The sequence below is a fragment of the Kogia breviceps genome, chromosome 10 (assembly GCF_026419965.1).
Source record: "Kogia breviceps isolate mKogBre1 chromosome 10, mKogBre1 haplotype 1, whole genome shotgun sequence".
NCBI classification, from domain to species: Eukaryota; Metazoa; Chordata; class Mammalia; order Artiodactyla; family Physeteridae; genus Kogia; species Kogia breviceps.
In genome coordinates this window covers 78,773,874-78,788,243 of record NC_081319.1, presented here as the reverse complement: position 1 = coordinate 78,788,243, position 14,370 = coordinate 78,773,874, and the positions used below count along the sequence as shown (strand labels likewise).

General features: G+C 41.3%; 1 protein-coding gene across 2 annotated transcripts; it reads left to right on the top strand.

Annotated features, from left to right (window-relative positions):
- The first annotated feature begins 956 nt into the window (after positions 1 to 956).
- ENPP5 (ectonucleotide pyrophosphatase/phosphodiesterase family member 5) lies at positions 957 to 14,341 on the top strand. 2 transcript variants are annotated; one of them, XM_059077793.2, is made up of 4 exons: positions 957 to 1,045; positions 4,054 to 4,917; positions 6,619 to 6,795; positions 10,590 to 14,341. In XM_059077793.2, the coding sequence occupies exons 2-4, from the start codon at positions 4,089 to 4,091 to the stop codon at positions 11,006 to 11,008; spliced, it is 1,425 nt and encodes a 474-aa protein (XP_058933776.1). In that variant the 5' UTR covers positions 957 to 1,045; positions 4,054 to 4,088; the 3' UTR covers positions 11,009 to 14,341. The 2 variants fall into 2 exon arrangements, with proteins under 2 accessions (XP_058933776.1, XP_058933774.1); XM_059077791.2 differs by having other exon boundaries at positions 966 to 1,190.
- The last annotated feature ends 29 nt before the right edge of the window (positions 14,342 to 14,370 follow it).

Below are 14,370 nucleotides of genomic sequence, written 5' to 3'. Positions count from 1 at the left end.
CCATTTTAATGGCTTAAGTTGTTGAAGCTTAAGTTGTGACAACCAAGCAGACATTATTGCCCATTACATGGTGGCCAGAATTAGGCCTGGGAATTCTGTAGATGGACAAATTCAGAGGACCTCAAAGTCACTGCTACTATTTATGATAAATATAGTTGGGATCAAACTGGCAAACTGTGCACATGCCTGCACTCCCTCTGACCTAAAAATACCGCTGATTACAAAAAAAAAAACCCTGAAACATTAATCCACTATGGTAAGGGAGCAGTAGAAACAAGGCCAAAGAAGACTTCCTGAAAGAGGCATCAGACCCGAAGTTCATAGCCTTATTGCATATTTGGAAACAAAGCTAGGAGCAGAGTCTGGCCCTGGATGCACCCATGCTGTTCAGTCTCTCACCCTGTGTAAAGTAACCCGATTCGGAACCCGGCTTGGTGTAATATGTGCATTCTTAGGTGCCATACTATTGCAGATCCTTCAGAGACCTGACATTGCCAAAACCTGGACAATAAACATTGGGGCTGCAGAGCTCACTGAATTAAATCCTTTTAAATTAGATTTTGCATCGTCCTATCGACATCCTGGGGTGCTCAGGTGTTCCTCGGAGTAAAGTCCAGGGTATGGTGCCACCCATTTGTGGTAAGAAAACAAAACAAAAAACTGGGATAGCGCACTATGATCTCTCTGCATCACCGACTACAGGCACAACTGCCCGTCTAGAAAAGGCGCACCGCATAAAGGTTTCGTGACCCGGCAGAGTAGACCTTATCGAGCGCCCGGCGCCTTTGCCTGCCCGCCCTCGGGCCTCCCGGCCAGGTTCACGCCTCCCCTGGCTCCCCCGGCTCCCGTCCTATCCATCCTCCGAACCCTCCAGTGCCCGCCCCGCTCCCGCTGATTGACAGGCGGCGCAGCGATCCCAGGAGCCCGGCTTTTGCTCCGCAACCCCAGCAGGAACCATCCCCCTGTAGCCAATGGGAGCCAAGAGGCGGGGCCTGCGGCGGGCCTGCGTTGCTCGTCAGGTTTTCTGCGCTGAGGTGGCTTAAAGGTGAGGGACTGCAGGTTTGGGGGGGGGGCGCCCCTTGCTGCCGCCACCTCCCCGCTATTGTCCCCGGTCTGCGGAAGGGAGCCCCCTCCAGGCCCTCCCTCCCATTGCCCCAAAGCAGATGCGGACTGAGCGGATCGCCGCGAGGGTAAGAGTCCGGGAGTGTGGGAGGCTGGCCTGCCGGGGACCCACCCGCCTCCTGCGGGCTCCCGAAACTACCCTCCCACCCGTTTCCACTGCACACATACCCAGAGCCCACGTTAGGGCACCTGCCAGCCTTGCTGGGCGGGAGGTTTGCGAATTGGGAACGTACCCTACCCCGAGGTCCTTCCAGGAACTAGGATGGAATCCCGGTGAAGAAAATGGGGCGATGCATCACCCCTCCTCTTGATGTATATGCTCTCTACTCACACCTACTCCTTCTTCAGTGTCCTTCCTTTCTTTTCTTGGCGCCCCGTCCCTCCAGGTTTCCAAGGCGGTCTGTGGGGGAAGGGCTGGAGGGGAGGAGGAACTGGAAAGCAGCTCAGTGAAATCTGGACCCGGAACTCGGGATTCCACTGCGCAGTGCAGCATTTTGTGCGTGGAGAAGAAATCAGATCTTCTTCCATCACTACCTCCACTTCCCAGTTTGTTGCTTTATGTCATCGATGAGATGATGTTGATTCCTCTTACCAAACATTCCTAAGCTTGAGGCAACACTTAACCTTTGTTTATTTTCATTTGTCCCAGGAAAGCAGTTCTTTCCTGCTTACCACAGTTGCTGAATTAATTTATTAAGATAGAGGAAAATCAGATGTTTCATGTAGTTGATTCTTTTTTAGCCTTAAATTGTATTTGGTTCATAGTATCCTTCCTGTGTTAGGAAGGTGAAGGAGAGAAAGAGGAAGGGATCACTATTCTTAGCCAGAAATGTTAATAAGTATATTTGCAGTTCCTTATGGGAACTGATTATTCACGTTCCTTCCAGGTTTGGAAAGTTTATTGCTGTTTGAGAAATAGTTTTTAAATTTAATTTTTGAACCATTGTCTGGAGACCAATACCTAAAATAATTTCAGTTTAAGCAACAATTTCAGTTCTAGGTATGCTGAAATCAATTAAAAAACAAAACAAAATTCTTGCCCCTGATAGCAAAGCAAGCACGCCAAGCAGTTTTATTTTATTTATTTTTTTTGTGGTACGCGGGCCTCTCATTGTTGTGGCCTCTCCCATTGCGGGGCACAGGCTCCGGACGCGCAGGCTCAGCGGCCATGGCTCACGGGTCCAGCTGCTCCGCGGCATGTGGGATCTTCCCGGACCGGGGCACGAACCCGTGTCCCCTGCATCGGCAGGCGGATTCTCAACCACTGCGCCACCAGGGAAGCCCCAAGCAGTTTTTATTTACCTGCACTTACAGCAAGGCAAAACAGGGTCTAATTTTGAGGTTTAAATATGTCTTCAGCATATTCAAATTAGGAAGATGTCAAAAGCTGAATTCGATTGCTTTTTTTAATATCAATTTATTTATTTATCTATCTATTTATTTATTTACTTTGGGGGCCGCGTTGAGTCTTTGTTCCTGTGCGTGGGCTTTCTGTAGTTGCGGCGAGCGGGGGCTACTCTTTGTTGCTGTGCGCGGGCTTCTCATTGCAGTGGCTTCTCTTGTTGCGGAGCACGGGCTGTAGGCGTGCGGGCTTCAGTAGTTGTGGCTCACGGGCTCTGGAGGCTCAGTAGTTGTGGCTCACGGGCTTAGGTGCTCTGTGGCATGTGGGATCTTCCCAGACCAGGGATTGAACCCGTGTCCCCTGCATTGGCAGGCGGATTCTTAACCACTGCGCCACCAGGGAAGTCCCTCAAGAGATTTCTTGGCACAAAATACAGTTAGATCCAGGTTTCAGTGGGCTTATAAATATCTTCATGCAAGAATGGACAGCAGAGGGAGAGAACAAAAGATCCTTACTGGATTTGCAAACCCAGTGGGAACTGACCAAATTTACATATGTATTGTTTTTTCATATTATCTCTTATTAGCTTTGTTGAATAGAATAAAAGCTTTTTAGAAATATAGGCAGATTACCACGACAATAACAACCTTGATCCCAAGAGATTAGTTAATCCTGGGAAGTGCCTTTTCTACACACATCACTGATAAGATTAAATGTTGATGAATTTTAAGATTAGGAAGGTCAACATCAAAGTTTAGAATTATGTTTCAGTTTATACTTAGTTCAGAGTCTAATTGTTTTGTTTAAAGAAGGCTATGCTTTGATTATTCATACATGAATGCAAATTACATTTCACAAATATATTTCAATGTCACAAATTTTGTCACTTCAGGATACCAAGTTACTCTATTTTCTCCTCTCTCTCATGACATCTCTCACATCTCTTACCGTGATGGACCAGACATAAGGCCTTGCCTTTGAAAAACAGAGGTGTACACATGTACTTTTAAAAAGTATTATTTTTGAATTTGCTAGTGCAAATTTTCTTGTCGCTAGGTTCCTATAGCCCATCTAACGATAATGATAAATATGTCCATAGGTATTTGACTATATATATGTTTCTGACCAGGAGTCAGAAGTCTGAGTCAACCTGAAAATGTTTCTGAAAAGTTGTATGCAAATTATATCATCTTTTTTTTTTTTTTTTTTTCAGTATGCGGGCCTCTCACTGTTGTGGCCTCTCCCATTGCGGAGCGCAGGCTCCGGACGCGCAGGCCCAGCGGCCATGGCTCACGGGCCCTATATCATCTTTTAAAATGATATTTGAGGAGCTTATTAAATAATTTCTTTGAGGAATGTTTCAATAAACTCTTGGAAACTAAAACAGTTTCTAAAATGCAAATATAATTTTTAGCTTTATTTAGACAGGGAGCCCCAGGTCTCTTGTTTAAGATGAAGTTCTGCAGCATAATCCTTCCAGGCTGTGATTTATGGTATAACTGGGATTACTAAGCACCATCCCTTTCCATTTTGGGTAAAGTGTACAAAACAAAATTATTGCCATTAACTTCTATATGTTTCTTAAACAGATTATCTTACACTGAACTGACCAAGTACTTTGAAAATGACTTCAAAACTTCTCTGGGTGTCCTTCATACTTGCTGCATTGACACTTTCAATTACATTTTCTCTCCAACCAGACCAGCCAAAGGTTCTACTAGTTTCATTTGATGGCTTCCGTTGGGATTACTTATACAGAGTTCCAACACCCCATTTTCATCATGTTAAAGAATATGGTGTCCATGTGAAGCAAGTTACCAATATTTTTATTACAAAGACCTACCCTAACCATTATACTTTGGTAACTGGCCTCTTTGCCGAGAATCATGGCATTGTGGCAAATGACATGTTTGATCCTGTTCTGAACAAATCTTTCTCCTTGGATAATATGAACATTTATGATTCTGAGTTTTGGGAAGAAGCGACGCCAATATGGATCACAAATCAGAGGGCAGGACATACGAGTGGTGCAGCCATGTGGCCCGGAACAGATGTCAGAATACATAAAAGCTTTCCTACTTACTATATGCCTTACAATGAGTCCGTTTCATTTGAAGAGAGAGTTGCCAAGATTATTGAATGGTTTACATCGAAAGAGCCTATCAATCTTGGTCTTCTCTATTGGGAAGAACCTGATGACATGGGCCACCGTTTGGGACCAGACAGCCCACTCATGGGGCCTGTCATTTCAGATATTGACCAGAGGTTAGGGTATCTCATACGAATGCTGAAAAAGGCAAAGTTGTGGAACATTCTGAACCTAATCATCACAAGTGATCACGGAATGACGCAGTGTTCTGAGGAAAGGATCATAGAGCTTGACCAGTATCTGGATAAAGACCACTATACCCTGATTGACCAGTCGCCGGTGGCAGCCGTCTTGCCCAAAGAAGGTAAGTCTGAACTGACCGGTGGTCTGGGGCCGGGTCTGCGTGTGCCCAGCGCGATTGAGTGGGGGATTCTTGTTTCTGTGTCTTTCAAGTGTGCTTGCCTTTGTCATGGTAATATTCTGGGATTTAATCCTTAGTCTCTGAAAAGACAAACTCTCTTTTCTCAGAGTCTGATCTTTCACTTTTTCCTAGAATATTAAAACTGATACTACTCTCTCGTATTTATGGTAGTCGCATTTAACCATTTTGGAGTCATTGGATATGGTGAAAGCTACAGCCTCCATTCTCAGAGAAATTGAGATGGGAAGATATATACAAAATGTGCCTGCATTTACAGTGATTTTTATGGAAGCCCTAAAGCCTTCAATGGATCCTTAGTTAGGACCTGCTTATTAGGGAAGCAGTGGGGTATAGGAAGGAGAGAGTTTTGGTTGTCCTGAGATTTAGTTTTCTTATCTGTAAACAGGGGAAGTAGTAACAGTACCTCAAACTTTTTACAAACCTCTCCTCGAAGCCTCATACCAACTCTGTCTCTCATTATTTCTGTTTTAAAGATAGGTGAACAAGCTCAAAAGGTTTAACATCCCCAGGTCAAAAAGTAAGTGCAGAGCAAGACTCAGACTTGCACTCCTGACTTGTTTTATCACCTCCTGGCGTTAGCCTAGGTATCAAATGAGAAAACAGATCCTGAAAAGCTGAAGAGCTCACAAATGAGAGTTAGATCCCTGGTACGGGAATTAAGAGGATCATAGGAAACAGTGAATGTTAAAATAGGCAGGTGCAGCTGCATACAAACATTTCTACCAATTCAATACAAAATAGCAACTTTTTGTGGTTAAGAAAATTGCATTAACCCTTCAGTTCCCCTGATCAAGTTGGTATGGTGTTCCCTTGTTGTCAGGGAGGAAGCCCCAACAAATGGATTTGAAAAACAAGAAAAGGATTAAAGATATTGCCCAGGTTTACTGCGTTTGAAGTTACAGGGAGGGCTTCCCTGGTGGCGCAGTGGTTGGGAATCCGCCTGCCGATGCAGGAGACACGGGTTCGTGCCCTGGTCCGGGAAGATCCCACATGCCGCGGAGCAACTAAGCCCGTGAGCCATGGCCGCTAGGCCTGCGCGTCCGGAGCCTGTGCTCCGCAACGGGAGAGGCCACAACAGTGAGAGGCCCGCATACCGCAAAAAAAAAAAAAAAAAAAAAAAAAAAGAAGTTACAGGGAGTACTTCTGCAACGCCTCCAGGGTTTCAAAGAACGTTTGACCAACCCTCACCCTCCACTTACCGAATTTTCTTGTCTTGAGATTCTCTACTTCTGTACTCAGAACTACCAGAACTTAGCTCTTTGGTTTTGTTTGGATGTTGCAGTGCCCTTGACATTTTACTTTGTGCCACCAATACACACACATACCTGTGTATGTGTGTGTATTTAATCTTTAGGGATTAGAGATTTCTGGTTCTATAAAATGTCTTCTCTTAAGGTGAATTTACTTTAAGAGAAGATTATTTCTCAGTTTCCCCCACAAGATTATTTCCTCAAAGGGGATGGGAGTTCTAAAGTGTCTGGTGAGGCTTCATTACCTTGAACTTGCTGGCTGTCTACGTTAGTAGGATGTCTGCATTGATTGACCTCTGTTGCCATGGTTGTTTCTTTGGCTGTAGCAGTGAGTGTCTTGTTCTGCCTGCCTCTCCTCATCCTTCTCTTTTAGGCAGATTCGATGAAGTCTATGAAGCACTAGCCCATGCTCACCCTAATCTGACTGTTTACAAAAAAGAAGAGATTCCAGAAAGATGGCATTACAAATACAACAGTCGAATTCAGCCAATTCTCGCAGTGGCTGACGAAGGGTGGTATATTTTACGGAATAAGTCAGATGACTTTCTGTGTGAGTATGTTTATAGTATTTCTTCTCATTCTGCATCGTTGTCTGCTAAAGTGGAGGCTAAGTGGGCGTTGTTTCTGCCGTATTCAACAGTCTGTTTATCGCTCGAATAACTAGCTAGTGTCACACATTAATAGCTAAATAAAGATCCAGTAAAGATTTATTGGGGCTTTAAAATGAGGTAACCTCCTAAAAGTGGAACACTTACTTCTCTTGAAGCCTTCAGACCAAAGATAAGCACAGTGCCCTGTACTGCCTATTATAACCATTATGTTCCGGAGGAAAACCTAACTGAATTTTATAAATTGAATCATTTTCTGCATCTGTTTTATACTCTGATTTCAAAAGAGTTTCATCTCTATTTTTCTTTGCAGTTGCTAGCTTTCTAGTTTCTTTTGCGCTTCTGGCTCTACCAAATATAGGCCAGCTTTGCTTTACACCTTGGAAACATTTCTAAAAAGAAGCATATATTGGCATGGATAAAAATATATCAAGATATATTTTCCTAATGAATACCTAGTGGTATAATTTTGGAGCTATTCCCATTGAATAAATTTAGAATATAATGTAAATCCTATTTAAAATTATAAAGCATGCAAAATAAAGAGCTTCCTGCTATCCTTTTTTTTTTTTTCAAATTTGTTTTTGGCCACACCATGCAACTTGTGGGATCTTAGCTCCCCGTCCAGGGATCGAACCCACTCCCCCTGCACTGGAAGCGCAGTCTTAACCACTGGACCACGAGGGAGGTCCCCCTGACATCCTTAAGTGTAGTTTTCCCTTCTCATATAGCTTTTAACAAGTTAGTCAAATGGAAAAGTCATCCACAGGATTTCACTCATTTTTATTTTGCCTGTTATTTGCATATTTGCTCTCAAACTCCCCGCCCTTACCCTGCTCTGCTTTGTATCAGCAGTGACAGATCCCTACAGACTAAATTTCCCAGGCTCCTTTGCGAACTGGTTTCTGGTTCAGTTTGGTCAATAGAGGACCTTTGCAGGAGTGTGGAAGGCTGGAGTTTGGGAGAAAGCCAGGGTATTTTTCCCCCACTCTCTCTGCCCCAGGCTGTGTCTCTTAACAGTGACTTCATGTCCTCAGTGATCCCAGCTCTGGATGACTTTCTGCTCTATGGCCTCAGTGCCTACTGGGTAGTCCTGGCTTTGGGGTTCTGGGTACACTACCTCTTCCTTCTGTCCCTCCAGCCCTGGGGGCCATGGGAGGTTCTCACTGTTCTACTCACTGGGTAACCTTGCCATCCCATGTTTGCTTCTGACCTTCAGCACTTTTGTAACTAGCCCCCATCTGAAATTCTCTCTCTTGGATGGGCTCCACTTTCCCAGCTGATAGAGATATTAACACGCACTACCAGTCAATTCACTGGGAGTTGTTTCCATTCTGTTACTTGGATGTTGAAGCAAGCACATGGTGTCAACACTATCTAGAAATATTCTTTTAGGCACTCGTCCTTGATACATGTAAGAGATGAACAAAATGTCCCTTTAGCTAGAATTGGGTTCCCATCATGTTTATTGATAAAGAGAAAAGCAGATGCCTGGCCATGGCATTTGTAGAGCTTATGTAAGGCCTATTGGCAGATGCATACAGGTACATGGGTTCTGGTCCTGAAAACAGGTTTTATATCTAGATAATAACTGGTAAAACAATATTTAATCAGGCCAGGAGAGCTGTTTTAAGAAGGCTTTTAAAAGTAATGTCCTTGGCCAGGAGAATAGTTGCCACCTTTATATGTTCAGGTTTTCATGTATTGTGCAGGTAGCTCTTATGTTAGAGGGCTTGCTCAAAAAAGAACTGCTATCTCTGAGGAGATTGAATTGCAATTTACAATTAACATAAATGTAAGTGGCTCTCTTGAAATTTTGGTTTGGTGAACTACACATACTAGATGAGTCACACCTATTTTTGAGTAGAAAACCTTAATAGAGCTCCTGTTTCTGTTACATGATGTTCAACATAATTATTTATTCAACAAATAATTAAGTACTGCCTACTATAATCCTTCTCAGCCTGAGTTCTAAAAGAGAATTCAGCCCTAATGTCCAAAAGCAGTAGTTCTCAAAGTGTGTTCCCTGGACCAGCAGCATCCAAATCAGCTGGGAACTTGTTAGAAATGCAGGTTCTTGGGCCCAACCCAGATCTACTGAACTAGAAACTGTGAGGGTAGAGCCCAGCGATCTGTGTTTTTACCTGCACCCATCCCCCTACCCCGGGGTCTCAAGTTTGAGATTCAAGTTTGAGAACCTCTGCCCTTAGGAATCCATTATTAAATACTGTCTACTGGATCAAGCATTTATTGTAGGGGCTACCACTATGAAACAAAGTCTCTCTTCATGGGAAAAGTTTGCTAAGTCATAATGAGTTCACTTCAAATCTGATTTTCTAGTAAGATAAGTGTGATATGATTTATCTTTGCCTTCATGATTAGAGTCTAGATCCAACTTTTCATAGACATGAGCACAGCAGTCATCCAATCAATTACAAATTATATAATGGCACATTTCCCAAGGTTACTATCGATTAATTAACTAGAATAGCACAGTCCCGTCAGATGATTCCTAGGGATTCATAAATCCAGCGTTATTTTCACTTGAATAATAAACTCAAAAGAATCATGGCACTAAGAATGACTTCTTAAGATGGGTTTTGCCAGGCAGATTTGGAATTACTTTGAGGAGGTGACTCTGGGAGGACTTAATTTAGGATTTTCTTTTTTGCAATGCTATGTTCTCATTGCATATTCCCTGGTAGCAAACACAAGCAGTAGAGGCTAATTTGCTAGTCCTTCTCACCACCTTTAAAAAGAAAGCCTTTCAGTTTTCTTTGGTTGCTGTCTCATCAGCAGTAGCACCCTGATATTATGCTAGACACACATGCCTTTAAAAGGCAGCTTTTGGCAGAAATAGAGACACAGATGTAGAGAACAAACGTATGGACACCAAGGGGGGAAAAGTGGTAGGTGGGGGGGGGGGGCTGTGGTGGGATGAACTGGGAGATTGGGACTGACATATATACACTAATATGTATAAAATGGATACCTAATAAGAACCTGCTGTATAAAAAAATAAAATAAAATTCAAAAATTCAAAACAATAATAAAAATAAAAGGCAGCTTTTATTATGCAGGAGTTTTCATCCTTCAATTTTGTATCATCTTCTGACTTGATAAGTCAGGAGACTCCTAAAATTTTTGCTTCTCTGTAGCCACATGAGAGCACACAATGCTAAGTTGGATCCTGATCTGAACCACCAAAGTCAAGATTTTACCCACAAGTCCTGACTTTTTTGATAGCAGATTGTAACTGTAACTGGAAGTTTGATTTTTGTGGTGTCTTTTGTTTTCCTTTATTATTTTCCTCCTTTTATTGGTAATTATGAATTTATTGGCTTCATGACTAAGAGCACCCTTTATCCCTTTATCTTTAGAACAAGCTGGAACATAGTAGGTACCTAACAAGTATGTGTTGAATATTAGTTTATCTGCCACGAAAACAATATCACTTTCATGTTCCCCTGACTTGCCTCAGCTTTGCTCTTTCCCCTTCTTCCTGTGCTGCTGAAGGTAGTGTTGCCTGGAGAGAAAGATTTGTGATCATTTGACTTTTCGTTTCCTGAAGTGACTTGTGGTGTTGACAACAGCAGAGATTATCTGTAAAAGCTCCTTTTATTTAAAAGTCAAATTAGATAAAATTTGCATTTAAGTTCACAATTTGATGATATAATTATTTCCATTTTAATAACCATCTGATTGGCTAACTTGTTCATGCATTTTATCTTCACAGTAGGCAACCACGGTTATGATAATGCATTAGCAGAAATGCATCCCATATTTTTAGCCCACGGCCCTGCCTTCCGAAAGAATTTCACAAAAGAGGCCATGAACTCAACAGATCTGTACCCCCTGCTCTGCCACCTCCTCAATATCACTGCAGTGCCACACAACGGATCACTCAGGAACGTCCAGGATCTGCTCAGCTCACCAACTCCAAGAGCAAGACCTTATACACAGAGCCCTCCTCTCCTCCATGGTAGTGTCAAACCAAGAGAAAATGAAAAATACTCTTACTTCATAGGGGTCTCTCTCGGTAGCGTTATAGTTATTGTGTTTTTACTAGTTTTCATTAAACATTTAATTCGCAGTCAAATACCTGCCTTACCAGATTTTCAGGCTGAAATATCTCAACCATTATTACAAGCCTAATCCTCCTTTGATGTGGAGATTGCCTAGTTATGTCAGTGTTTAAAGAGTTTCAGATTCTAGGAAACCAGCTTCCAACATTTGCACAGACCATTAAGCAGTTACGTACATATGCAGAGGCAGTCACACACACAGACACACACACTCACTCATGCACATGGACCAAAATACACATACCTGCAAAGGATGAAAGATGGGGAAGTATGTTTCCATTGTCCTCTCTGGCTTCTGGTAGGTAAGATCCTGCTTTATTTGGACTTGGCACGTACAATGTATATATTTAACAACTTTGTGCTATTTGAAGTACCTTACCTATTGCACTTTAAATTACTCTCCTAATGGGTACATTTATGTGAAATGCACTTTATTGACAATTACGTCTGATCTCGGTTGAAAAAGACAACTTTTGCACCCATGTCCCAGAATACCTGTTATTCCTTGTTCAAACGGAATGAAATTTCTAATAATTCCTGAATACTGTAGAAATCTATCTATCTTCTTAAATTGGGAGAACATGAAGAAAGTGAAAACTGTTGAAAATGAAATGTGATGACCTTTGAACGTTGAATTTTGGAGAGATGCATTCCCAACAGCAGGGTGCGTCTGTGGGCACTCCTTGTCATATTTCTTGCCAATGGACATGGGTTTTCATTTTATTTTTCCCCCAAAAAAGAGATCCAGATACTGACGGATTCATTCCAGGTATGTTGTTTCCATCGTGAAATTCATGATTGCTGTTTCCTGATTAGTCATTTTTCTCTGATTTTAATAGTAAGACACCATGAGACCTCTACTCTGTAGGCTTGAAAAAAAAAGACACCATGAATATACATTTCTTTCCTCTCGAGTCTAGCACTGGTCTGACTAGAGGGCATCAGGCACCATCTCAGCAATATTTTCTCTTGCTCTGTAATTATTTGCTTCCTTGAAAACTAAATCGCTATTGGTCGCATTGAAAAATCAGATTAGATAAAACAATGTTTTCTTTCTGGTAATCTGTAGTGACAGAGCACAGCACCTTTTAGATTTGTGCATTTGAAGGTCCAGAATTGCAAGAGAGCACAAACCACATTAGGGAAAATGTGGGCCACGCAATCCGTGAAAAGAACTGTGTGGAGCTTGGGGGAAAAAAAAAATTAGACAAACGTGGGGAAAAAAATTAGGCAGGACCATTGTTGTTTGCAGTGTACCCAGGACAATGCTAAAGGGTGCCTGTTGGCAAAAAATAGTGAAACTCCTAGAGGTAACAGGTAATTGAAACAAGAGGAGCTGAGATTATAGCCTTGTTTCCTGAGATATCTGAATATCCACTCACCAAATGCTCAGTGGAATCAAACATGAAGCCAGGTTCACAAATAGACTTTACCTCCTGGGTAGGTTTTTTTCACCTGCCTGGTCATCTCAGCTCCTCACTCCCACCGTGGAAAGATGTGCCTTAGGTTTCTTAAGTAGGCTAGTTAGGGACAGGGTACTGTTACCTGTGGTTTCTTAGAGGAAAGAGAAAGCCCTGGAAAGAATAGCTTTCCTTGAAGAAAATAGAAACCAGTTTGTAGACACGTTGCCCATAGAAAATACTGTGATTTTGTGTATATTTATGCACCGACTCGCTAAAAGTAGGCAAAGTGGTAAATGTATTCCAGAAAGGATCAACTAGATGTAAAGAACAAAAGTGGCATAGTGAAAAATATAATTGAAGTGCTTCCTAAAATCAGGTGAATTCTTTTTAAATTATGATACCAGTAAACAATGTTAGCACTTAATTCTCATGTCATTAATACAACCTCTAAATGGGATCGAATGGAATTGCTGGAAATGTATTATAGATGAAAAAGCTGAGAAGTGAGATTGTAGATAGAAAACTCCTCAAGAGGTCTGAACTCTGGATTAGACATTTTACAACATGTGACCACTCGTGTTGGCTTGCTTTGTAGTGAGGAACTTATCTGCGTTATTGAGATGCCAATCTAATGACTGAAAGATGAAACTGGTCTATTTAAAAGCATTATTATTCAAGTGCTATCTGTGTATTTAAACTAATTGTTGCATTAAATTCATTTTAGAGAGTGCTATTACCTTAGTAGTAAGAAGAGAGTAGATTCTGTAACACTGATGAAATCATTAAAACTCTGATATGAAGATTTGATTATTGAATGGTTTCCTTTATCTACAGATACTTATTTTCCTGTAAAATATCAGCAGGAGAGTTTACCTGAAGGAAAATAACATTTTAAACTTTGCTGGGGAAGTATCTAGTCACTCATCATTTTTCGATAGTTTCGTTGTTGTTTTGGTTTTATCTGCATGTCTCTGTGGTCAAACTTTGTATGCAGTCAACACAAATTAGCACATAGAAATAACATGTAGACCAGCTAATCTTCCTAACTGTAAGTGAGAACTTTTAAAAGGTCCAAGGAATGGAATCCCCTGCCTCACAACACTGACATGTTTGCTCTACATCCTCTATCGGCTATTTTGAAGTTGATTAGTTGATACGATTTTTCTTGTTCAGCATGTATTTTGCAATTTCTTCTCCCTTTGCCACCTGCCATTTAAGTTGAAAATTGCTTTTCAAAATGCTTTCTGTCCTCTTAAGTAAAATTAGGATCGATTCTATTATTAGTTTCAGTTTCTTACAAGAACCTATTTCTAGAAAATCTATATTTTCTTTTTTTGATGCTATTTCTATCAGGTTTGATATCAATGTTATATTCACCTCAAAAACTCATGCAGTTTTTTCTACAGCACTAGTTTTATGAAGCAAATATAACAGGGATAACCAAACCCAACCAAGGGGCACTAAAAAAGATCATTGTTTTGGGGGCTTGAAACTTTTTTTGTAGAATAGTTTATAACTTTCTCAATCTTTAATTAAGAAATTGGTTTTAATTTTCTGTCTCTATTGGAATCAATTTTATTCAGTAAATCTGGCATCCAAACTTCAGGAAGCACAGGGCCTGGGGAATGGTTCTAGATGCAAGGATCTTAGCCCAGGAGTTAAACCATGAGTAGACAAAAGTAACTTGTTAGTATAAAGTTTTACCACTTTTGAAATGCTACAGAACTCTCTTCCAAAGTAAAGTGCCTTTTTTTTTTTGTTTTCCCACAGTTCCTAGAAGTATTCAATGAATGTCAAAATAAGAAATTAATCACTGCTCTATTAGAGGAAACTTTGTTGAATCTATATCAGAAAAGACATTAAATACTCTGGCTATGTACAAAACAAAGTTTAAATACTGTAATCCCGCCCTCACCCCGAGTGTTTTGTAATCACCTTTTTGCAAACTTCTTCCTGTCTACTGTAAGTCAATAAATTATAGTTCTAGAAACTCTGCAAAATTTATCTTGGCTTTCTTTCCAGTGATGTC